This window comes from Micromesistius poutassou (genome assembly GCF_964030765.1).
Source record: "Micromesistius poutassou genome assembly, chromosome: 3".
Classification (NCBI taxonomy): Eukaryota; Metazoa; Chordata; class Actinopteri; order Gadiformes; family Gadidae; genus Micromesistius; species Micromesistius poutassou.
The window spans coordinates 15,674,883-15,699,961 of record NC_140273.1 but is presented as its reverse complement, the minus strand read 5'-3'; the positions used below and the strand labels follow the sequence as shown (position 1 = coordinate 15,699,961).

The window sequence follows — 25,079 nt, the reverse complement described above, 5'->3', positions numbered from 1 at the left end:
TAGCGGTTCATCTAGCCAGAAACCGCGTTAGCGTAGGTGTACGCGGCCTTCAGCGGGCAACAGTGCATAGCCTCTCTTCAAAGGCCCGAGGCGTCTTTGCAATTCTTCTCAATTCGTTATTTGCCGTTTGCGCTTGCGTTCACAGGCCCAGCAGATGACCATGCAGGCCATGGCCATGGTGGGCAGCCCGGTGACCAGCCCCCCCACCACCCCCATCACCAGCCCTCCCATGAGCCCGCTGCTCCACCACCCGCCCAGCCCCTACGGCGTCAGCAGCCCCTACTCCACCTACAGCTCCTTCCCCCCCAGCCCCTACGGCACCATCCCCCCCAGCCCCTACGCCTCGGCTGCTTCCGCTGCTGCCGCTGCCGCCGCCGCCGCTGCCTCTGCCTCTGCTGCTGGGGATGTTGTTCCGCCCTGCCCCTACCCTCCCATCAGCCACCAGGCCGCTGCGTCCCCGGCCCAGGCCCAGGGCCAAGGCCAGGCCCAGGCTTCACAGGCCTCGGTGGGTACGCCCGGCGTCTCTAAGAAACCCGGAGCTCCGAAGATGAAAACAAACCCCAGCCAGACTCCCGTGGTCAGTAACGATGACGGCTTTGCATAACGATGTGCATGCTCATTTGCATAATGTTTTTAACTCACATTTTCAGCACACGTTGCAGTGATTTGCAGCAGTACGTGACTACAGTTGTGTGTGTTTGTACCAAGCACTTTCTGGGAGTAATCCAAAAAGCCTTTTTATGTTTATGCCGTCACTCTGTTTATGTGTGTGTGTGTGTGTGTGTGTGTGTGTGTGTGTGTGTGTGTGTGTGTGTGTGTGTGTGTGTGTGTCTGTGTGTGTGTGTGTGTGTGTGCTTTAGCCGGAGTCCAATAAAGACAGCATTACCAGGAGGAAAGCTCCAGGGATCCCCATTAACAAGGACAAGCCAGCCAAGAAGTTTGGTGAGGCACTGCAGGGATAAATGACGACGTGAACGCCATAATGCCGCTGTGCAAAAACTAATCCACGAAGGATTAATTGGTTTTATATTGATCAGTAGCTGCTGCTGTGTTAATGTCCGTGTGTCGCTGTTGTCTATTTTGTGTGTATGGCTGTGTTTATATGCCTGTTTTGTGTGTGTCTATCTTTTTTGTCCGGCTGTTTTGTTGGTGCGTGTTTGTGCGTGTTGGTCGTTTGTCTATGTTTGTGTGTGTGTTTTGGTTTTGTGCGTGTGTATGGGGGTGTATCTGTGTGTGTGTCTGTGTCCTCATATTCCAGCTCCGGTGGTGACAACCCCTCTGCCCCCTAGTGGTGACGTGGTGAAGTACTCAGCTCACACCCAGGACCACATGATCCCCAGCCAAGACATCAAAGGTGAACGTCGGATCCTCTAAACTAAATGCTAAATGCATTGAAACATAAACACAAGCACAGCTCACGCACTGATTAGTCAGGCTCTGCCTTTCCTTTGTTAGACTAAATGATTTTTTAAACGAATGCAGTGACTGTGGGAACCCATGGGTTCAAGCTGTGAATCATACTGTATATTGTTAACAATTCTTTTTAAGATATTATTAGACGTTATGACTCACCACCGCCCGCCACTGACCCACTACCGGCTGGAAAGAGGTAGGGACGCAAGTACACACTCAGACACTCACACACACACACACACACACACACACACACACACACACACACACACACACACACACACACACATCCACACACATTTCTGTTCATATTTCTTCACATTCAAATCGAATAAATATAACTACAGCTTTATGTCTCCTAACTAGCCACGCATTCTCAGTAGGATATGGAAACTGAAAGATTGAGGCTGTGCATTCATATTTAATATTGTTCAAAAACAGCACCTGTGGGATCACATTAAGGGGAAGAATATGAATGTGGGATTCCGTGTCATCCACCCAGCGATGAAGCTATTTGTTTCCGCTTGATGCAGTTTGTTCAATGTGAAATCTGTAATTCTACAGTCATTGGAGCACGTCTGTATGCTGAGATTGATTGTTTGTCTCCAGCCGACCAGATGGGAAGTTCAGGAAGAAGCAGAGCCCTCGTGATGAGGCTCTACAGATCCTCAGACCACAGATAGACAACCCTCCAGCTCCCCAGGTACACACACACACACACACACACACACACACGCACACACACGCACGCGCGCAAGCACGTGCACGCACGCACGCACGCACACACACACACGCGCACGCACACATGCATGCCCACGCCTACGCACACACACGCCCACGCCTACACACACGCACGCCCACACACACTCATACTCACGCACACAAACACACACGAGACAATAGGCAAACACATCCATTGGCATGCACAAAATGATCATGTTGCAACACAACCAGGACCAAATGTGTACATAACACACACACGTAAGGACGTGTCCCCTGTTGTTGTGCAGCCCAGACGCCCCGCGGCCCAGTACCCGTCCGCCTCCACAGGCTTCAAACCAGCCAAGAAGAAAGGACCTTCACGGCCTGTCCCCCCACCTCCTCCAAGTACACCAACACACACACACTCACACACACACAAACGCACACACTCACACCGTGAACACTTGAAAGTGTTCAGTAGAACTCATTCAACCCGTTTTACATTTGCATTTTACACGGCTGATCAAACTTAAATGTATTCTCTCTGTTATGTAAAAGCGTTGTACATTTACATATAGTAGAGCACTTGTTTTGTTGGTTTAAAAAAAAAAAAAGCTGCAGCGTTCAGTCGGTGCAACTGTTGGTTGCCGACCATCCATCCCCCCCCCCTAAAATACGAAGCCTCTCGTTTCTGTCCTGGATGGACTAAGAATGATACCTCCTCCCTGCTTCCTCTTCATAACCAACACACACACACACACACACACAGATTAACACCAACCCAGGTCAAACCCCTCGGGTCAGAGCTCATGCAACGTCCAGGTGACCTTGCGGGGGGAAGGTCAAGACGAACAACAGGAGCGCAGTGAGCGATGTGCTGTTGTTGTTGTTGTTGTTGTGGTTGTGTTCTGTTGACGCGGACGGATCTGCTCGCTCGCAGTTCCCCGGGAGCTTCCCGTGGAGACGGAGAGGATCCAGACCCAGCTCCACCAGAGCAACAACCAGGAGCACTACACCTACACCAACGTGCCCTGGAGGCTGTACCTCCGCAAAGAGGTGCTGCTCAGCAACGCCCGCACGTATACGGGGACACACGCAACACCTGTGACACAACCTGTGAATCCCTCTCCTCCCTCACCCCCCCCCCCCTCCTACGTAGGCCTGTATGTGGGTCAGGCCAGTGCCGGTAACCCCCACGTGATGATTGGAAGATGAGCTAGGGTCTAGTCCCAAAAAAAACGCCCGCAGCGAATCGGTCCGAAAGGTTACGGTGTTGGGAGCTGAGGTTTTACACTTGATGGATTCTCATGTCGTCTCTGATACGCACGCACGCACACGTACGTGCACACACACACACACACACACACGCACACTATACTCACAATTCTCAAAGATTGCGTCTGTTGGGTCCATGATGTCCGCAGGTGTTCTATCCTAAGGACAGCTTCAACCACCCTCTGATGCTGGAGCTCATCTTCAAGCAGGTACTATTATCAGATCATAGAAACACACTGTCGGGGATTCATTCAGTGAAAATAACGCACGGTTGTATTCATAACCATTTCTTACGTTAGTCTTTTCACCATCTTACGTCCATTTTTTCCATCCGGACGTTTTTTTTTCACAAGCGGCCTTCTTTATTCATTCACTTGAACATAACTCCAATGAGGACCTTTTTTTTTTTTTTTCGTTCTAGCCTGACACATGCTCTTGATAATTCCATAATGACCCTTAATAATTCAGGGCCGAGATCGTCTCATCTGACGCTCAGGCTTCATATCAAATGTGTTGCCCCGTCTCTCTCCCCCTGTCTTCCCCCCGTCGCCTCTCTCTCTGCCGCTCTCTCCCCTCCTGCTACCTTCTGCTCCGCGGTGGTTCTGCCCGGGCTGCGCTCCTACGCCCGCGTCTCCTGCAGATTGTGAATGACACTCTGTCAGAGGCGTGCGTTCGCATCACGCGGGATGAAAGGCAGAAGATGAAGGCCCTGTTCGGTAAGACGGCTCTCCCCATCGCCGCACCGCCATCCGCAGCGCGTCTCCTCTGCTCGCCATGCATTCGTAGACGCGTGTGTGTGTGTGACTGTGTGTGTGTGTGTGTGTGTGTGTGTGTGGGGATGGGTGCCTGTATGTGTGTGTGTGTGTGTGTGTGTGGATGGGTGCCTGTATGTGTGTGTGTGTGTGTGTGTGGGGATGGGTGCCTGCATGTGTATGTGTGTGTGGATGGGTGCCTGTATGTGTGTGTGTGTGTGTGTGTGTGTGTGTGTGTGTGTGTGTGGATGGGTGCCTGTATGTGTGTGTGTGTGTGGATGGGTGCCTGCATGTGTATGTGTGTGTGGATGGGTGCCTGTATGTGTGTGTGTGTGTGTGTGTGTGTGTGCAGTTAAACACAGAGTGCAGCAGAACATGGACCCAGTGGATGACAGTGTAAAGAAGACGGTCGTCACGGCAGCCAGAGAGACCTGGGAGATCTACTTCTCTCGCCTCTTCCCTGCTTCAGTGAGTGTGTGTGTGTGTGTGTGTGTGTGTGCGTGTGTAAGTATGTCTCAAGTATGTGGGTCAGATCTATACACTGATAACTGTAGCAATTTTCTTTATCTCACACTAACATTAATGTGTTTGTGTGTGTGTGTGTGTGTGTGTGCCTCTTTCTGTGTGTGTACCCACATGTGCGTGCGCGTGCGTGCATGTGTGTGTGTGTGTGCGTGTGTGCAGGGCAGTGTGGGGACAGGAGTGCAGCTGTTGTCCGTGTCCCACAGTGGTATCAAACTGTTAAAAACAGTCAAGAGCAGCGCTGCCGCTCCAGACTACTTCAGAGTCCTGCGGCCGTACACGTACGTACACGGAGACACTCCGCACCCTAGTCACGTCAGGACCTCCGCTATTCAACCGGGGGTCACTAAAGACCACCCTCATATAAGAATAATGTTGACATTTCAGATAAAGTTGCTCAAACGCTCCCATGAATATTGCCTTCGCACACTTGGACTGTGTGTGTATGTGTGGGGTAATAATCCATATTATTGCTGACTCTTTCGTCCAAGGCTGCTTACACTGAAATCCACTTTAATGAAGGAGGAGGTAAAAGTTAGGCCGACATTGGGGGCCGACATTGTGGTGAGGTCGAACGACCTCACCACAACCCCGCCTTCAGGCCCGACATCCCCACGGATCCACATGCTATTGTAACAGATGCCAACTAGCCTGGGCTAGCTGGCGGTAGTACGTTGTAAATCCTCACACCCCTAGCCTTAAAGATCTCACGGCATGCTATTTTATGGATGCTTTAATATAGGTGTTAGTGGGCCCCTAATACAGTACTTGAAGACGTTCAATAAATTCAGCCTTGGTGCAGAGTTACAGCCACTATGAGCCAGTCCCACAATGAGCTCTCCACAAACGCGCCGTTTTTAGAGGCGGGTCAAGGTGGCGGGTGGGGGTGTGGCCCTGAGCAGCTTGCGACCACGGTACCATGCGCTAGTGTTTACAGTGGAACACTGAACACTCCGGGTGCTCCGGCAGGAGTCCTGGAGCTCTATATCTAAGTAATATCATATTATATTTAGATATCTATATAATATAATATATATCATCATGGTCAAAAGCTGTTTGCGCCTCCGGATGATATTATGAATCTCAAACGACTGCGTCTGGTTCTCAGACGCCTCTGGTTCTTCCACTTCCACGTCAATATTAAGTACAGACTGAACCGCGAAATGAAGGAGAAGAGGATTGTTGCCCAGGATTATCCGTCAGAGCTGCCCACTGCCCGCTGAACGCTGCCCGTTGCCTGTTGCCCGGGGTTGTCTCCCGCCGGAGCCCCGCTGCCCGCCCCCGGGGGCTGCCCGCCCAGCCCCGCTGCCCGCTACAGCGGGGCTCCGACGGACGATCCTGGTCAACAATCCTTTTGTTGACCAGTGTCGCGGTTCCCAATTCCTTCTCAACCAACCCGACGCAGTCTAGTCTTTTCACCAAATGGGAGCTTTATGCAAGCTTGTGTTATTGTGTTGCGTGTTATGCGCCATAACACCAACAGCAGAACGGTTATCCAAATAACAAAGAACACTTGCGTTACAGTGTGTGTATTCACACACACACATGTGGCGCTCGCACGGCCCAAGCTCTAGCTTGGCGGGCCAAGCAGAGAAAGGGGAGGTAACCCGGCCCCATATGACGTCATATGGGGCCGGAAGCCAAATCAAAGCGTTTCAGCGACTCTTTTTTCAAAGGCGGAGCAAGATAGCTACTTCTCGGTTTACACCTAATGCAATTTTTAGCTACTGGGGGACCATAGGGAGGCTAGGGGAACTCAACTTAATGTTAGAAAACCTCATAAAGTGGAATTTTCATGCCATGGGACCTTTAGGAACGCTTCTAGCCGCTGCGTTAGAAGCCTGGGCTTTTAGCTCAGTGGTTAGAGCGTTCGACTCCCAGATGTGTTGTAGTTCGAGAGGTGGCAGGTTCTGTTCTCACTCCCTGTGTCTGTGGCGCAGCTACGCGGACATCCTGTTCGTCACCATCCCCTCGGAGAACATGCTGGAGTTCAACCTGACCAACGAGAAGCTGATCCTGTTCTCCGCCAAGGCGCCGCAGGTCAAGCACCTCATCGACACCTTCATCACCGAGATCAAGCAGGTACCACGCCCCCGCCGGCGCCTCAGGACACACCGAGACACGCGGCCCCGCGGCCCCACGCTCGACAGACTGTGACCCATGAGGGCCCTCGAGTGTCCACTGAAGCATCTCGTCCCCTTCCTTCTGTTTCATTCTGTCTCCCCCCCCCGCCCCCTTCCTCCAGGACTCGGACTACGTGATAGCCGAGAGGAACTTTGTGACGGACGATCACTCGCGGCTCAGCTTCCACAAAGGCGACATCATCAGGGTGCAAGTGATGGACGGCCTGGAGAAGGGTGAGACGGCGCGTGGCACGAGGGAGCGCGACGGCGCCTGGCTGCTCCGTTAGACAGGGGGCCAGGGCTTTGTGTTTCACGGCCTGCCGAGCATGTGGACGTACTGTATATCAGTGTGTGTGTGTGTGTGTGTGTGTGTGTGTGTGTGTGTGTGTGTGTGTGTGTGTGTGTGTTTGTGTGTGTGTGTGTGTGTGTGTTTGTTTACTGCAGGGTTCAGCTATGGATGTGTGGTGAGGAAAAAGGTGGTGTTCCTGGAGGACATGAAGAGAGATACTCAGGAGTTTGGTGAGTCTAAGATGGATTTCTGGTTGTTTTGGTGTCACAAAGAGACAAGGGAACGTCTGGACGATTGCTGGGAATAGATGCATACGTTTGTACCGGTATTTTACGGTGTTAAATACTTGATCCTGGTAATGTTTCGTGTGCGTGCATTACCCTAACACATTAACAACGACGGTGAGATAAAGCTATCCACCAGATGTTTTCTTGACGAAAGCATATACTATATTCTCCAAGCACGGCAGAAGAATATTTTAATTTCAGCTCATTAAGTCGATAGAAAAACCAATAACGTTATAGATTAAAGGCACTAATATCTTATCACTGCTGGTAACTGTGGTGTAAGTGGAATAAACCACTCTGGGCTGTCCCGTTATTGGGAAATAATGAACTTTGCTGGAGTTAATCAACCGCTGAATCACCGGCCCTGTCGTCCATTATATTCCAATAAATATTGATTTCTTCAGGGACATAGTAATACCCTAAATTAAAGTATAGCTTTTCTAAAGAGTTAAAGTAATAAATGGTCTCCTTTGGTTAAGTTGGAACAAGGGTACACATCCAGTAAATCAAAATCACTGTACGGCCAATTAAATGTAATAAATGTGGCTTTACAACATTGTATTCTTCCTTCTATCAGTGTCATGTTTGCACAGGTGTATTTGTGTGCATAATATCTTCTACTTGAATGTATCATTCAAAGACTGATTGGTACAATGTAACTACAGCATATTAAACACACCTCAGGGGCAGGATATATGAAGGAAGTGGCTACACCTTGTATTAACACACGGCCAGGTGTGAACTATCATGTCATGATAGGTACTATCATGACATGTGATTGGCTCATGTCGTGTGATTTGCTCATGTCAAAGTGCGATCAAGACATATGATTGGCTCATGTCAAGGAGCTGATGAATGACCATGTGATTGGCTCGTCATGTCACTCCCATGGTCATTCATCAACACCTTGATGTGGAAATACCATCACTCAACTCATCCGGGATCGATTATACCATTACAAGTGGGCGTGTCCACCTAGATGTATGACGGATAGACGGGCAACGATCGCTACAGTCCACCGGGCAGGCTGCTGGACTGATCCGTCCAGCACAAAATCTAGGTGGACACGCCCACTTGTGATGTCAGAAGAGGCGGATTTTCAAAACGGCTTGTAACGGCTAATCACCCAGTTCAGTTTCAGTTTCAGTTTCAGTTTATTGTCCCCTAAGGGAAACTTGTCTTGCAGCCAGGTAACATACAGCTACAGTAGCACAACAGATAAACACACATACACACAAATAATAACACCAACTACTATAAGTAAAAAAACACTGTTACACTACTACTCATCTAGCGAATTGTGCAAATTCAGCAACCGTATTGCACTTGGAATAAAAGAGCTCCTTGTCCTGTTGAGCTTAAAACCAGGGACTCTAAATCTTCAGCCAGATGGAAGGACCTTGAATAAACAGTGAAGGGGATGGTTTACACAGTCTAGTATACCATTTGCCTTCCGCACGACCTGTTTCTCATAAATATTGGTCAAGGTGACCTGAGGACAACCAATCATCTTACCAGCCACCTTCACAATATGGCTGAGGTTGTTTTTATCCCTAATGCTAATGCCCCCATACCAGGCAATAAAGGCAAAAGTAAGAACAGACTCAATAAAAGATTTGTAAAACAAGGACAAGCTAACCTTATCTACATTGAAGGCGTTAAGCTTCCGAAGGAAGTACAATCGCTGTTAACACTCACACCTGGCGGCGTCATACGCCACCTTTAAGTCACTTGGGTAGGAACGAGGCCGTCACGTGACACGTGTGTGTTGTGTGGATCATGTGATCATCGTGTTGCGTGCTCCAGGGTGGAAGTTCGGCGCGGTGCACGGCCGCTCCGCCGCCTTCCCCGCCGAGTGCGTCCGCCCCGTGGCCGCGCCCGACTTCCTGTGCGTCCCGCTGAACCGCACGGCGGAGCCCCGGGGAGGGGCGGGGCAGTTCGCCGTGTCGTCGGCCGTGGCCGTCGCCGTGGCGTCCACCATGGCCGCCCATGAGATAGACCCAACGTTAGAGGTGATGCACGCGCGCGCGCATGCACACGCTCACATACACACACATTGACACGGCCTAAGAGATACTGCAAACGTAATGACTGGATGTAATAGACATACGCACTCACTCACTCACTCTCTCACACACACACACACACACACACACACACACACACACACACACACACTCACACACACACACAATAACCAGGTTTTAGAGGTACTGCAAACGTAATGACTGCGTCTAATAGCCATACACACATACACACGCTCATAGACGTACAGTACATACACACAAACACAAAACACACTAACCCTTCCAGACAAACAGACAAACACACACACACACACACCCATTAACCAGGTCTTTTTACAGGTACTGCCAACGTAATGACTGCATCTAATAGCCATACACACATACATACAAACATACATACAAAATCAAAACACACTTACACAAACAGACAAACACACACACACACATACACACACACACACACACACACACAACATAAACACACATACACCTTAAATGCGCTGAAGTTTACTTCAGAGTTTTCCTTTCCGCTGTGTTTATTTTTCAATTTCAGAGTGTGTCACTTGAGGAGTTTGAGCTCCGTGGCGAGGGAGATACGTACGATAGTCTCCTGCAAGACAGCAAATACGACATGGTTGAGTTCGCCAAAAACTTCTTCAGACAGGGCGCGCCAGGAAAGAGGTAGACCACTGCACGCACAAACACTAACACACAAACACACAGTCGCACACACCAACACACACACACACACACACACACACACACACACACACACACACACACACAGGCGTAGAGACAAACAAACACACACAGCACAACACAAGCATACACACAAAGAGATACACACATGCAAACACACACACACACGCACGCACATATTCACACACACACACACACACACACACACACACACACACACACACACACACACACACACACACACACACACACACTCACACACACACATCCTGTTTTATTTATTTATTTACTGCCACACTTAACGGCCCCTATATGTCTCTCAGTGACTCCCTGAAGAGCAGGGGCAAGACCATGGCTCCGAGAGAGCCATCCGAGATGATCAAGTTCTCCAAGGTAACCGTCTGCCTCGCGATCCTACCCACACAGACCAGTGGCTGCAGGTCTAAGAGGAGAACCAAGCCCCGACACCACTTTTAGATTGTTTTGCATTGTGGAGGACTCCCTCTACAGGTTAAACACACGCTCTGCATGCATAACCTGGGATTGACTGAAAAGTTACAGAATCACCCGCGACACACCCGTCCACCAACCAATACTGCTCTAAAGAATCATACTATTTACCATTGAGCTGACAATTTCATCCATATGTACTCTATACATTTTTTATAGATGCATAGTATTGCGGAGCCGGTAGGGGTTTAGGTATCTTGCTCAAAGGTCCCTACACGTAGACTGCAGGGATAAGGCACAGAGAAGTCCCATTGTACCACAGATAAGATCACATCACACTCACTGTGATGGAGCAAGCAGACACAGGATTCCGAGCGGCAGGGCTCCTCTCGCTGTTGTCCGAACAGGATCGATGCAGCCGTGTTTTAACGAGAAGACGATGGAGTACGTTGGCGACAGCTGCCAATAAATCACCCGTCTTCTCCTCGTTGTCCCGAGAGCTACGTCCCCTCCTACCTCCTCCCTACAGGCCTCGGACCACCCACACGTCCACACCGACCGATGGTGTTGCGACTGTGCAGAGAGCCTTGTGTGTGAAGCTGTATCTCTGGCCTTTCAGCGTGGCTTCTCTCTCTGTCTAGACGCCGCTGACCCAGTCTCTGATAGAGTTCACCGACCCCGCCTTGAACAGAGTGGCAGCGGATCTCTTCCTTGGTGTGTCATAGCAAACACTCTGCACACACACACACACACACACACAAATCAATCTGTTATGTTGAGTGTTGTACTAGCCTGTCCATGCTGTGTCGAAAGATTCAACAAAAATGTGTACTTATATATATGTATACTTTTTCTCTGTGTGTGTGTGGGTGCGTGCCTGTGCGTGCGTACACGTGTGTTTGCGTGTACGCGGGTCTGTATACGTGTGCGTGCTGGCTCTACGTTCAGCTGTGATGCGCTTCATGGGGGACCATCCAATCAAAGGTCTTTCAGAGCAGGAGGTGGTCAGCACATTCCTCAAGGTAAACCTGATCTCTAATACAAAAAGGCGCTGTGTGTGTGTGTGTGTGTGTGTGTTTCAGTCCAGCCTTCTTTGCCTTTAACGTGGATATTTTTCCATGTCCCCGACTCCCCTCCCTCAGCTTATCGGCGAGTTCAGTCTGATGAAGGACGAGGCTTACTGCCAGGTCCTCAAGCAAATCACCGCTAACACCAGCTCTAAACCGTACGTATGCCGTCTGAACCCGGCCACGTGGGGGTCACTTTGTGGATACGCTACATGTCTGTGTTTGATGCGTTGAACGTCGTGTGATGTGGGGCCCAGGGACAGTTGCCAGCGAGGCTGGAGGCTGCTGTACATCCTGACGGCGTTCCATCGCTGTTCAGAGGTCCTGAAGCCTTTCCTCTTCAAATACCTGCAGCACGCCTACCTCAGCGCTGGAGTGCTGTTCCAGGGTGCGCCTCTTACACTTATTCAATTATCAGAACAGGCTTCTTTTTTTTTGTGCTGCTTTTACCGGCTTTCAATTACGGGCCGGATTTTCGTGTACGCTGGTGTTCTAAAAGGTCCAACTGTTCATATCTGTCGACATCACAACACCAACCACCACCTTGGGCCTCTATAAAAATGGATGGACACACATAATTTTTTCCTGCTTGTTATCTACTTCTTCCCCATACACAGTCATTGACAATAAGTACAATCTCTGCCTGGCTGAAGCCTAGGCCTGTGCCTAAAAGCGTAATGTGTTGACAGGTATTGCTAAGGCCTGTGAGCAGAACCTGAAAAAGACGTTTCAATATGGAGGGCGCGTGATCCCTCCAAACAGCATGGAGCTGAAGGCTATGGTGGTCAGTCATACTCGCTTCAGTGCATTGTCTACTTTGGGTGCTTTCATGCACTGCAGTTTGAAAATGTGTAAATGTGTGTTTGTGTGTGTGTGTGTGTGTGTTTTTGTTTGTGTCCAAATTTGTCAGGCTGGACGCAGCTCCAAGCGACAGCTGTTTCTTTTGCCAGGAGGTATTGAGCGTCACCAGAAGATCAAGACATGCTCTGTGAGTGTACACCATTCTGTCTCTCTCTCTCTCTCTCTCTCTGTCTCTCGCTGAATCTCTCTTGTGCTGTCTCTCTCTATCATTCTCCCTCCCTCCCTTTCTCTACTGTTATAAGGTTGTTCCTGTAGAGATGGCTCATGGGGTTCCTAACAGTGTGGGCTTGTCCCAACTTCCAATCATATGATGCTTATTGGATTACATTTAATATAAAAACTTTTCAAAAAAGTGTATAGGAATATTCAATATATTTCAGAGCTATAGGAAGCTTCCTAGAACCTGGGCCGCACCGTGTGATTGAGCATCCTGCACCAGCCCTCTGGTACTTTGGAATGGTCCCCAACAAACATACATCAATCTTCTCCTGGCCCTTAGGCTAGTTTCCATTTTATAAATCTTTCCAACTGAAGATAAATCAACTCTTCGTATAAATTACCTTGCAACACACAACCAAGTTCGGTGGTTTGTAGATAAACTAACTAACCGAATGACAGTGACGGATGACTTGCTGTGATGTGGACTGATGCATGGATTTTGTGCATCCGTTTTATTTAAAAAGAATTGCCAGTCCTTATGCTACCTGCTTGAATTAATATTTAATGTCAAGGTGAAGAGGGTAAGCGCTTCGGATTTAGCTTTTGCCAATTTGAATTTCAGGAGGGGCCTGAAAAATGTATGCTATTGGCTCCAAACTGAATGTATTAATGTAATAGTACCAGGGGTTGGCTGAGCACAGCTTAAAGGGAGCTGTGCAACAGAGGGGAGAACTGCAGGTGACCTTTAAAGCTCCTGTTTTTCCCAGGTTGCTCTGGATGTGATCGAGGAGCTGTGTTACGAAATGGGCCTGCACCGGCTGGAGGTTATGGATGAATACACTGTTTTCCTGGTCACCAGTAGAGGTACCACACACAGGGTCTAGACACTGGACTTTTATAATCTCACACTCACAACTCACAAACACACACATAAACATAGAAAACACAAACATTAAAACACACACAACACATACTGTTATAACGCAGGTATAAAAGGAAATGCACACACAAACACACACATGCAAACATGCTGCATACATCAAACAAGTTGTTTTCTTATTTTTCTATCGTGTGTGTGCGTGCGTGTGTGCGTGTGTACGTTTGTGCGTGCGTCCGTGTCTCTGTGCGTGATGTGTCCAGGTCAGAACGTGCGTCCTCTGAATAAGCAGGAGTACGTCCTGGACATTGCCACAGAGGCAGAGGAGGTGGACAGCAACTACAGCTTCTGGTTCCGGCGGGTCGTCTGGACCCAGCCGCTCAAGTTTGACAATGAGCTCTGTGTGTCCATGCACTACAACCAGGTACCACAGACGGCAGTGTTGAGCAGATGTTGCTAGGCTAGTGCACTGGTCATGACGCTGACTTGTGCTGTTGGTAATAATTATTATTATTGTATGCATGTGTGTGTGTGTGTGTGTGTGTTTTGTGTGCGTGTGCGTGTTGGTGATTTTGCCTTTCTGCCTAGGTCCTGCCCGACTACCGCAAAGGCCTCTTAAATGTGCTTCCCCGGGGGAAAGTAAGCGATCAGCAGTTCCACCAGATCTCCAAATTAGCCTCCCTGCAGCACAGAGCCAAGGACATAATCTTCATCCCCAGCATGTACGGGCTCACACAATACACAGTAGTCGAGTAGCAGACGGATCTCTGCAGCACATCCGCAAACTCTAGAATTCGAGCGTATCTCTCATCCTCACATGTGATTCCCTGTATAACCTCCGATTATTTTTCCCATTCACTGCATCCCTGGCACCGTAGCCATGAATTGTCGGAGTACATCCCCCCACCTCTTTTTGGAAAGCAGCCGCCCCAGCAGTGGGTTACTATGGTGACACAGCACATGCAGCAAGTGCAGTCGCTAAGCGCGCACCAGGCCAGAGCGCAGTACCTGGGTAAGAGACAAACAGGCATTGACAGACATCGGGTGCACGTTCAGGGTGCTTTCCGTTCGATAAGCGGTGTGTTTTTATTTGCATTGTCGTTCAGGGCTGGTCAGCGCCTTCCCCATGTTCGGCTCCTCCTTCTTCTACATCCAGAGCAGTAGCTCCACCTCCTTGTACGCTCCTTGTATTCTCGCTGTCAATCAACATGGCCTCCACTTTCTGCACAAAGACACGCATGTAAGGAAACACCGCGCACACACACACACACACACACACACACACAATCACACGCATACGAGCAAAAGGTAAACAGAGGAATTAATGATTAAATTCCTGCTCAATGTCCAAGAGATAAGAGCCTATTTCAAGAGAGAGCAAGAGGGGGTGTGGCGTGTAGTTGTGTGATAACGCTGTGTGCCTGTGGTGCAGGAAATCCTTCACGTAGTCCCCCTGGCGGAGGTACAGTCTACACGCACCCAGAGGCCCACAGCTGGCACAAGCTACCCCTATGTAGACCTAACCCTGGGAGACATGAACACACAAAGGGTGGTTCAACTTCAATTGGAGCAGGTTTGGAGGCACACCAATCGAACCACAGAGAAATTCAAATTTTGAATTTGTTTTTTTTTTTATGTTCTTCTCATTTGACTTGTCATGTTTTGCTTGCGTAAACAGGGCCTGGAGTTGTGTCGGGTGATTGCCATGCAGGTAGAGAACATGATGTCGTTACGAGAGAAGAGACTAACCCTTCCGGCGAGTGAAATCACCATGTTGTGACTCATGGCAACGCCCACTCTTGCGAGGAAGGACATGGGCATAGGAATTAGGCACATGAATGCACTTCACAGCACAAACACACATCGATCAATCAAAGAAAATCTACAAAGTAACCTACCTCTTATTTTATTCAGGTGTTTATTCATGTGTAGAATTTACTGTGTGTGACTTTTGTAACAGTTTGCAAGATAGATTCAGGTTCTTTGATTATTATTTCACCATCAGTAGGGTAAACCCTCTAGCATTGTTTATAGTTCATAATGTATTTATGTACTTATTTTCAAGGTAATTATTTTTTACACCTGAATGGCCTTGACATTTATAAAGGAAGAAAATGTTGTTTGTTGTAAAATGAAGGAGAGTTCATTGGCATATTGATTCTTATGATAAATAATTACAACTGAGAAGAGCAGTTTATTTTTTCTAATCAAATTTATGCCATTTAAGGCAATGGCATGTGTATACATGTCGTTTATATGTGTAATTGTATTTATTTGTCTTTTTTTTAAAGTACTACTTTAGCTGTGTAAAAAGTGAGTTCATATTCATTGCTTGTACTACTCAATTACTGCACTTCAAACAAGAAAATATAACACGATATATTGCTTATATATGTCCACTTCGTGTGTTTTATATAGAATATAGAAAACACTGCACCAACTTTTGTTAAAAAAAAAGAAGAAGCTTATTTTATATTTGTATGCAAGTAAATAAACACGTTGTATGAATCGCCTTCCTTTAACTCGCAAGCCTCATGAAACTTGATAGTGGCGCTCCAAGTGACAGGCTACTTCTGAGCATGCGCAGATCCCTGGCAGGTTACACGAGTTTATTTTCAGCCCTCTTGGAGACGAGTCATGACACCAAAAACGAACTGTCTTGCAGGAATGCTTTCCTCTTCCGTTACTTTGGCATGAATCAGCGTCGAGACACAACAAAGGTTTGGATACCAAATTCGTCATGTGAAATGCTGCGTAGTTTATTAGTGCTACCAGTCACTAGCAGTGAGATCAAGCCAGGCTAGCGTAACAACTAGCCAAAACAGCTCCGCTAGCAAACATTAGTCTTGGTCTTATGTGATAGACATAATTTATACTAGGAGAATAGCATGCAATACAGATATATTTAGTGCGCAAACTGCTCTTTTCGCGCGAACTATTAAGTCAAGTAATTATGCGACGCAGTGTGCTTATATTCGTGTGCTATCTCAGCTAATGTCCATTCGACATACAGCTACGTTGCGTTGAATAAGGTCGGGTTAAAGGGCTGAAATGAAGCGTCCATAAACTGTCTGTTTGCAAGCAACATAAGACGCTTACCAATACAGAATGGCAGCCACTGGATTCTCTGACCTGAGGGACAAGCTCAAGTCCATGACCCCGCACAGGGAGGAGACGTATAAAGACAAAAACGTGGACGGAACAAATGGCAGCGGAAAGGTTCGAAAGCGCAAGTTCCGAGAGTCTGACGAGGACGAGGTTGTTGAGCACAGCGAGGACACCGGGGAGAGCCGCGAGCAAGAGGCTCGGCGTGTTAAGAGTGGCATCGTACAGAAGGGCTTATTTTCATTGGAGGAATGTGCCCTAATCGAAGATAAAATAGACGAAGTGGTGGCCATCGGGGAGGCTGGACAATACCGGGAACACACTGTAGACCGGGCACCTCTCCGAAACAAGTACTTCTTTGGAGAGGGATACACGTATGGTGCCCAGCTGGAGAAACGTGGACCTGGCCAGGAACGGCTGTACCGGAAAGGGGAGGTGGACGACATCCCAGCTTGGGTGGACGAGCTGGTCATCAAGCGTCTGGTGTCTGACGGGATCATTCCAGAGGGCTATGTGAACAGTGCGGTAATCAATGACTACCAGCCGGGAGGTTGTATTGTGTCACACGTTGACCCCCTGCACATCTTTGCCAGGCCCATAGTGTCTGTGTCCTTCTTCAGTGATAGTGCCCTTAGCTTCGGCTGCCGGTTCCAGTTCAAACCCATCCGGGTGTCAGAGCCTGTGCTGGTCCTGCCGGTGAGGAGAGGAAGTGTCACAGTCCTCAGGTTGGTAAAACAGCATGCTAACTGTGTCTTCTCTACTATGGCTTTCTTTCTTTTTTTTTTAGAAACCATGAGATGACTTTAAATCCCTCTTTTCCCCTACAGCGGCTACGCTGCTGATGACATAACCCACTGCATCCGACCGCAGGACATCAAGGAAAGGCGTGCTGTCATCATCCTGAGGAAGTGAGTAGACTGCTCATCCTGTCGGATCAGGACTTGCTCCGGCTCTTGCTCTCGGCGCCTCTCAAAGACCAATCTGTGTGTGTGCCGCTTTTCTCAGGACCCGACCTGACGCGCCTCGTCTGGATGTCGACAGCCCCCTGAGCTCCCTGCCCCCCGAAAGACCCGTCCTGAAGGCCAAGCGCTCCCGACGCAGAGCAGACCCGGACGCAGCTCACAGGTACAGCCCGTCACGTTCACACGGTCTTCCACATTCACAATTTGAGATGGTATTTCCAGTTTGGTCACCAGAAACATAATTGAAGACGTTTTTCTTCAATTGTGACGGTTAATAAACATAGCATTGCTTTGGTACTTTGTCCACCAGGCCAAGGGTTCTGGAGATGGATAAGGAGGAGAACCAACGCCCCTCCCACTCTCATCACCGTCGCCATAGCAGCAGCAGCTCAGAGAACTACTGGAGGCGTGGGCAGGAGTATGATAAACACAAAGACAGTTCAGAGAGACGCAAAGTCAAGATGAGGCGCCATTAGGCTCGACAGACACACCGCATACAACAGCCCTTGTTTCTATAACTGAATTTATAACGTGAATGCGACTATTTTATTCTGAAGGGCAAACTCGTCAAAAAGTTCAAATCAGTTTGGTTGTTTCTTTTGGCAAATTAAGTCAGCATCTTTGCTATACACAGTAGAAACTCAAATACGCTACTGTCATGCGCGGTTCTTCTACTGTTAAATATTCCGTAATAAAATAAATCTTGTTTCTATGTTCATAGGAATCAAAATGGCATGTATTTTTTGTAACCAAGTTGTACAGACCTTAAAAGCTAACGTAAGTTGAAGGGGAAAATATATACAAATATATATATATATATATATATATATATATATATATATGAACATCTACAAAGCATAACTTGAAGTGTATTCAATCTTGTTATATTGTACAAAAAAATGTTTGTAAAGACTTTGATTGGAAGAACCTTTGTGCGGAGAGAAACCTTTACTTTTTTCACATATACAGGTCTGATCCACACCCTGCAGCGTTGTCTCAATTCATTTCTGGTCTCGAGGGTAATCTCCCTTTACCACAGTTTCACACATTCATATATCAAACATAATATGGCAGACAGTCAAATAAAGCTGGTAAGGAAGCAGTCTTGATTCACCCATATGACATGTTCATGTCCTAAGGAAATTACGAGGTTAAATAATATGCCTCATTGTGTGGAAGACATGGGAATAGATCAAACACAGTTAAGCCTAGATTTATTTATGTCCCGGGTAGTTTAACAATACACTGAATTTGATATTTTTGTATTGTAGGCAGGCTTAATATCGTAACAGTTTCTGCACACTGCTATGTTTTATCAGGACTGTCAGAAGGTTCCCTCATGGAGGTTGATGTCAACACTTCCTCAAGCTCCAAGTGGAATGTGACATGGTGTGTCAATAGTTTCTCTTGGGTATGGAAAGAAGAAAATTGAGTCCATAATGTAATATATTTTCTTTCCATCGGGACATTGTCATGTTCCAGGTTGCGGTTAGGCAATATAACAAGGTAGGCACAGCCAATGTAAAAAGAAGCATTGTCTGACACTCATTAATAAAAGGTGACCTTTATGCACAGTTCTGAGTTAGGTTGGTAAACCACATCCTTTTCAATCAAGGCCTGCAATTCAGCTCGTCTGATCTCCCTTGGTCATAAAATACAATACATTTTTGAGGTTTTGCATATATTTCCGTGTGTTTTTCAAATTAACATAATTATATATAACTATTTGTCTACTTATACTTGACCAAGAAAGTAACTTCAAAATGTACAGACAAAATATAAAGAAGGAAATATGCAGAAAGTAAAATAAAAGTAAAGTTCCAAATATGAGTATAATACGTCATACTATTTATTTTGTAATACTTAATGAACATATAATAGCACTCAAATATTTTTGCCGTTTTTTAAATAAAGAATATCTAACAAAAAAAATAGAGCAAAGAATGTCTAACAAAATGAATGTCTGTTGCTTTTTAAATTGATTCGATTCCTCGATATGTAAAGCTGTACTCTGAGGCCAATGAGACGTCAGAGGTCAACCTCTTTCCTATTGGTCCAGCATGGCTGCTACTGCTCGATATACTCGATAGCTAGCTTAGCTTACTATATATCTGTTCATCCAGATCATAAACTGGTATAAATGCAGGCATTCTAATGATTTGGGCCAAGGAATAGGAGTCCCTCCTTTTTGGTGGTAAGGTGCTTCAATGTAGGCAGGAAGTGATAGCGAACGACAAATACACGAACAAAATAAACTAACGCTAACGTTGTGTAAAGTTACCTAAAACATATGTAGCCTAGCTAACAGCTATTGTTTTGATTCTTGCCTCAATCTTTGTATAACGCAGCCATTATTGACATGTACAGCTAGGTTGGCCGCTCACAACCGTTGCATTATCTCGGATCCAATATTCTTGTAATGTTGATAACAGTGGTTGTCATTCATGCAACACAGCTAACAACAATTGGGCGTGCGCACTGAAGTTTAAACAACGATCTAAAAATAGGAGACATCGCAGTGGTAGATGGATTATTAACAACCATCTGACCACTTTTAGTTTTCATTCGCCTTCCGTGTAGGTTAATTATGTCAAATGTCCTGTTTGCTGCTCACTTCAAGTCTGCTATGTGCTGTGTGTTCTTGACAGTTTCTCCAAGGACTGACGAAGTCATTCTGTCGAAGCTATTGGAGGGTGTTATATATTTAAACAGGGAAACGTGCCACTCGCAAGCATCTATATATAGAGTCATTTGGAAGGCCCGGGATAGCGCCTTTTCCAATGTCAGATGGTCTTGTACGGGCCTTTCAACTGAACCAGGGTGGAATGAGATACACATAGTTCCCCATTTGCCTGTTTTCTTTATATGTAAATAAACACAATGTAAAGGGAAGATGGCACACTATAGATTATTTCTTTAAATGTATTGTGTGTCTGTCATCAATTTCCATTCACCCTCCGTAGGTTTACCACTGTCGGACGTAGTGATGGACTTTCGTAGCGGCAGAAGGAGAGGAGAAGAGGGCATTGCTGTCGTGATCGACTTCTTGCTAACTAACGCCCGATTAGTTTTAGGAGTCGGCGGTGCTGCGCTGTTGGGAATCGCTACGCTTGTAGTCAAACGGGTGAGTGTGCGGGTTTCATACATTAGTCAGGGTGGTTTCATACATTAGATGATAACATCTAAATTCACTTTTCTTGAATGTTAGACTGATATGCCTGGTTCCTTTATACTGAATCCCTCTTTGTGTATATGCAATATAGTATATGCTTGCATATAGTGCATGTAAGCAGTAGCTTGTTTACCCATGTGTCAGATTGTTGACATTTGACCTTGTTTAGCTGATTGAACGTGCTGGCCGTGCTGCAGAGGATGAGAAGGTGGAGCAGAAGATGGTGGAAAGCTGGGAAGAGCTAGCCTCTGCTTCCCCTACGCTCATCGGGAAGAGCCTAGAAGGAGTTGTTTTGAAAGAGGTTGCCAAGGCAGCCAAACAGCAGCGAGGTACCGGATACACAAACAGCCAGCGGGCGGAACATACTTAAATAAGCTGCAGAAGCTTCCCATGCTGATCTTATGTCTCTTTCCTTAACAGCTGATCTTTGCGAGAAATCTAGTTTGGATATTCAGCCGAAGTCTGATGTCAAACCCAAGAAACTCCAGTTATGTGCCGTCACTCTACAGGTACATTTTTGGGCAGTTTTATTGTTAAAATGTTTGTTTGTGGTAACCATACAATTGAAGTGAACCATACCATAATGTGTGTTTGTGTTTGCGTAGGAGCGCCTGCTGCAGTTCTACTACACGCGAGCACAGCTGAGTCCAGTGGAGGTGCGCAGGGTTCAGTCCCTGGCTCTGGACATCTGCACGGAGGTCCAGGGCTTCCTCCACACCCGCCACCCTGACATGCCTCTGGGGGAGATGAGCCTGGGAGGCTCCCTGCTGGACGACCTGGAGGTTAGCTCAGAGTCTGACACAAACACCCTCTGAATGCACAGGGAGAGAGCCGACGTATTCATAGGAGTTCTGACAAAATTATGAAAAATCCTGACAATTCTACCCTATCCCAATGCGTTGCATCCCGAATCATGTGAATCCGTCGAATATTATAAGTTCATGTAATCATTACACGTTCGAAATTATTTGGCAACCATGATATTTTTATATATGCTGTGAAACAAAGTTTCTACTTTGTGGATGATAACGTTGTCTATGTGTAGGTGGTGAGGGCAGACCACGCGTGCCTGCTGGTGCCTCTCCAACTTGAGGGGTCACTGTGGCGTCTCATCCCCGGAGAGGAGACCCTCCTGACCCATCCGCTGCACTGGATGGTCCGACGTGTCAACCTGGAGTACTTCCCCCGCGGGCGGAGCTACTGGGACAGGTACACACTGTTGACGACGCAGTGTACGCCCTTCATGTTCATCAGTATAGAACTCAACAATGTTAAATAGGTTAACAACAATAGGTTCAGAGGTCATTTCTATTGTGTTTTTTGCAGGTAGATAAAGGTCCTTGTTTTTAGTTGTATCGAGGCTAATACAGTTTTCTTAGTTTTCACAATCTACTCATTCTGCATTTATTAAAAAAATATAAACGACAACGAGGTTATATTACGATCATACGATGACAACAATCTGAAGAAAGTGTCTTGTCACCATATCCGTACTATATTCATTTTATTTCCAGTTCTAATATATCTAGTAAATAGTGTAGGTAATGGTTCTATTGTTTTTTGTGAAGGGCTATCGTGTGTAGAAAAGCTGTGCTTATTCAGTGCAGAGTCTGTGCAAAGTAGGGTAGGATAGTAAAGAATGTGTTATGATAGAAAAGAAGAAGTCTTTCTGTCCATTCAGTTTCCAGTTCTCAGTAAGTCAAAAGACTTCTTTATCTTCAGTCTTTATCTCAGTAAAAGATCTCAGACAGCAGTACTGGCTGGTACCTCAGTCATATCAACATAAGGAGATGGAGCCAGTACAAGCCAGTTGTCTAGACCAAAAACAGCTGAAGACAGAGTATTGAATGAAGAGATGACATACTGGATGTATGCATTTTGAAAAACGGCATGTGTTTATACTGGTGTGTGTGTGTGTGTGTGTATGTCTTGTGGTCTTTGATAGGTTCCTGGTTGGGGGCTACCTGTCCTCAGAAGCTCTGGTGAACATGTTAAGTAAGACCGTTATGGAAACCATGAACTGGCCGTCCATCAGCAGCCATTTGGACTGCCTGGTCAGACCTGTGCTGGGAGGACCAGAACTCAGCCTTGAGATACGGTGGGTCTGTGTGTGTTCTCAACCTACAGGTTCTATTAAATCGTTTTCAAATTAGTGACAGTTTGCCATCTTAGCTTTGAAAGAATATGTATGATACTCAGAAAGTCAGAATCCTCCCTTTTACATTTACAAAAGTGTCTAGGCCCATTCTGAAGTAACTGCAGCAAAGCAACATGATTAGCTTCTTCAAATTCCCATGTTGATCTGTCGACGAAATGTCTGTTTATAACCTTAACATTGCATTGGGTTCTCCAGGCCTGAGGATCCAGAGGGAGGAGGAAGAGGCAGCGGTAGTCCTCCTCTCTTCATCTCCATGCTACCGGTCCTGAGGGAGGAAGACGTGGTCCTGACTGCCCAGCCAGAGCTCACCTCTCCCTGGGTCAACGCCTGGCACCTCTCCCTCTACCCGTGGGAGACCCAGCGACTGGCTCAGCTGGACGAGTCGGACAGCGGCTGTCGCAGGAACGTCCTCAAGACCCTCAAGGCCGTGTGCAAGCTAAACCCCGCCCTCAGGCCGATGCCCTCCGCCCCATTGGCCAATCTCATCCTCCACCTCAGCGTCCATGAGAGCGATTGGTCGGAGGGCTGCCTAGAAATGCGATTTCAGCAGTGCATCACAGAGCTGATTGGTTATCTGGAGCAAGGCGCGCTGCACAGTTACTTCAAGCCTGTGGTCAATCTGCTGGGCAGCCTGTCAGAAGACCAGGTTGACCAGATGGGCTTCATGCTCTACTGTGCTATGTCTGAGCCTGAAATACTGCTCATATAGCCTTCTGCAGGGGAAACATGCACATTTTTCACACATTGTAAAAGATCTGAACTCAATATGACAACTGCAGTCAGAAAAATGTGCTGAAAGATCGACTTTTTTAAAATGACCGTGTTCAATCAAGGTATTGTAGACTGAAGATTTGACCGTTGCACTGGTGTTTTCCACCCCCTATAGCAATCACAAGACCCTAAACCTACACAATGGGATTGAAAAATGAAAAGTGTCACAAGTTCACCTTCAAGCTCCCAACAATATCACAAGAGAAAAGGACACTTCATACTTGTTGGAAACATGTTAGCCTGATTCAAACTTCTCCAATGACTGGGGTAAAGGTGAAAGTGTTTGTGCGAAATACAACTGGTACATCTGAAAGACGTATAGCAAATGCTATGGAATGTAATGGCCAGTGGGGCACTTAAGAAACTATTTGCTTTCAAACAAACACTTTGCAACCTCTACAATGAGTCAAGTGTGTAATAGTGACTCCTTTATGTACAACATGATGAAAGTCATTTATGTGCCAATCATTATACTTCTGAACGAATGGTACAACATGGTTTCAAGGTATGTTCAGTGCTACTATTATCAAGGTTACAGGCTATATGTCCAGTGCTGGCCGAACAAGGCTTCAGCCTATGGTCAATGCTAGAAAAACAAAGTTTTAGGCTATGTTCAGTGCTACTAGAACAAGGCTTCAGGCCAAGTTCAGTGCTAGAAGAACAAGGGTTTAGGCTAAGTGCAGTGCTAATAGAACAATGTTCCAGGGCCAGCAGATTAAGGTTTAAGGCTATGTTTAGTGCGAGCAGGGTGAGGTTTAATGCAATGTTCAGCGCTAGCAGAACAAGGTTGCAGGACTTCACGCAAAGTTCAATGCCAAGTCTGTATATATGGGCTGTCTAGGTGGACGGTAGGTCACAGAATCTTATTTGCCTATGCCGTGATTTCATATGGAAAAGAAAAGAAAACGCCAAATGGCAGCTACGGCCTCCTGTATAAGCAGTTCATTCATTTCATTGAAACAAATCCTGATTATATTTATCTGATGTTACCTATTATGACTGGAGGTGAAATATAGTGCAATATATGTTTTATTTTATTTTTAGCACATTTGTCTTTTGGGGGCGCGAGTTGTTGCAATTTCATACGGCTGCTTGCTAATTCAGTACGAGTGCATATTTTGAATTGTGTAGATGGTGAGTTGGAGAAGGTTATACTTCCGCTATTTGAATGAGAAAAATAAAGTTATTGCACTTATTTAGGTTATTTTTCTTGTAAAAGTCACCACCAAGATACCATCTAATTTCAAGGCATTGAGCATCAGTTGCATTGCTCATTTCATAGGTTGTTGTTGAGACAAAAATAAAACAACCTTATTTTTATGAAATAATTATTTTTAAGTAATCCTATTTTAATTGTTATTTTTCGCAGGACATTGGTAATTATTATATCGGTAAGCCAAAAACGTAT

At 46.6% G+C, this 25,079-nt stretch overlaps 3 protein-coding genes across 4 annotated transcripts in view; all 3 read left to right on the top strand.

Moving 5' to 3' along the window:
* Positions 1-15,299, top strand: part of myo15ab (myosin XVAb) — a gene marked incomplete at its 5' end in the record, with an annotated part of 53,557 nt that extends 38,258 nt beyond the window's left edge. The window contains 29 exons of the mRNA XM_084465973.1: positions 146-581; positions 1,259-1,354; positions 1,549-1,609; positions 2,023-2,116; positions 2,424-2,520; positions 3,056-3,171; positions 3,540-3,599; positions 4,031-4,106; positions 4,495-4,610; positions 4,827-4,945; positions 6,605-6,746; positions 6,910-7,021; positions 7,232-7,306; positions 9,170-9,375; positions 9,944-10,071; positions 10,413-10,482; positions 11,181-11,253; positions 11,488-11,561; positions 11,682-11,764; positions 11,864-11,994; positions 12,296-12,390; positions 12,517-12,594; positions 13,394-13,490; positions 13,767-13,927; positions 14,092-14,225; positions 14,382-14,515; positions 14,610-14,743; positions 14,936-15,076; positions 15,182-15,299. Coding sequence (XP_084322099.1) covers positions 146-581; positions 1,259-1,354; positions 1,549-1,609; positions 2,023-2,116; positions 2,424-2,520; positions 3,056-3,171; positions 3,540-3,599; positions 4,031-4,106; positions 4,495-4,610; positions 4,827-4,945; positions 6,605-6,746; positions 6,910-7,021; positions 7,232-7,306; positions 9,170-9,375; positions 9,944-10,071; positions 10,413-10,482; positions 11,181-11,253; positions 11,488-11,561; positions 11,682-11,764; positions 11,864-11,994; positions 12,296-12,390; positions 12,517-12,594; positions 13,394-13,490; positions 13,767-13,927; positions 14,092-14,225; positions 14,382-14,515; positions 14,610-14,743; positions 14,936-15,076; positions 15,182-15,283 — 3,441 coding nt within the window. The 3' untranslated portion in view covers positions 15,284-15,299. The remainder of the gene's footprint in view (positions 1-145; positions 582-1,258; positions 1,355-1,548; positions 1,610-2,022; positions 2,117-2,423; positions 2,521-3,055; positions 3,172-3,539; positions 3,600-4,030; positions 4,107-4,494; positions 4,611-4,826; positions 4,946-6,604; positions 6,747-6,909; positions 7,022-7,231; positions 7,307-9,169; positions 9,376-9,943; positions 10,072-10,412; positions 10,483-11,180; positions 11,254-11,487; positions 11,562-11,681; positions 11,765-11,863; positions 11,995-12,295; positions 12,391-12,516; positions 12,595-13,393; positions 13,491-13,766; positions 13,928-14,091; positions 14,226-14,381; positions 14,516-14,609; positions 14,744-14,935; positions 15,077-15,181) is intronic.
* Positions 15,300-16,111: 812 nt separating this feature from the next.
* On the top strand, positions 16,112-18,544 carry alkbh5 (alkB homolog 5, RNA demethylase). The gene is made up of 4 exons (XM_084465299.1): positions 16,112-17,333; positions 17,436-17,516; positions 17,614-17,733; positions 17,881-18,544. Exons 1-4 carry the CDS (start codon positions 16,612-16,614, stop codon positions 18,044-18,046), a joined length of 1,089 nt encoding a protein of 362 aa, XP_084321425.1. The 5' UTR covers positions 16,112-16,611; the 3' UTR covers positions 18,047-18,544.
* Positions 18,545-19,640: 1,096 nt separating this feature from the next.
* On the top strand, positions 19,641-24,866 carry mief2 (mitochondrial elongation factor 2). 2 transcript variants are annotated; one of them, XM_084465149.1, is made up of 8 exons: positions 19,641-19,764; positions 20,534-20,694; positions 20,912-21,071; positions 21,163-21,251; positions 21,348-21,524; positions 21,788-21,951; positions 22,688-22,840; positions 23,096-24,866. In XM_084465149.1, exons 2-8 carry the CDS (start codon positions 20,557-20,559, stop codon positions 23,607-23,609), a joined length of 1,395 nt encoding a protein of 464 aa, XP_084321275.1. In that variant the 5' UTR covers positions 19,641-19,764; positions 20,534-20,556; the 3' UTR covers positions 23,610-24,866. The 2 variants fall into 2 exon arrangements, with proteins under 2 accessions (XP_084321275.1, XP_084321276.1); XM_084465150.1 differs by having other exon boundaries at positions 19,651-19,769.
* The last annotated feature ends 213 nt before the right edge of the window (positions 24,867-25,079 follow it).

Coding starts and splice junctions, on each gene's coding strand:
- alkbh5 (XM_084465299.1), top strand. CDS start 16,612: ATGGCAGCCACTGGATTCTCTGACCTGAGGGACAAGCTCAAGTCCATG. Junction 17,334..17,435: donor GGAAGTGTCACAGTCCTCAG/GTTGGTAAAACA, acceptor TTTCCCCTACAG/CGGCTACGCTGCTGATGACA. Junction 17,517..17,613: donor GCTGTCATCATCCTGAGGAA/GTGAGTAGACTG, acceptor CGCTTTTCTCAG/GACCCGACCTGACGCGCCTC.
- mief2 (XM_084465149.1), top strand. CDS start 20,557: ATGGACTTTCGTAGCGGCAGAAGGAGAGGAGAAGAGGGCATTGCTGTC. Junction 20,695..20,911: donor CTACGCTTGTAGTCAAACGG/GTGAGTGTGCGG, acceptor GACCTTGTTTAG/CTGATTGAACGTGCTGGCCG. Junction 22,841..23,095: donor GAACTCAGCCTTGAGATACG/GTGGGTCTGTGT, acceptor TGGGTTCTCCAG/GCCTGAGGATCCAGAGGGAG.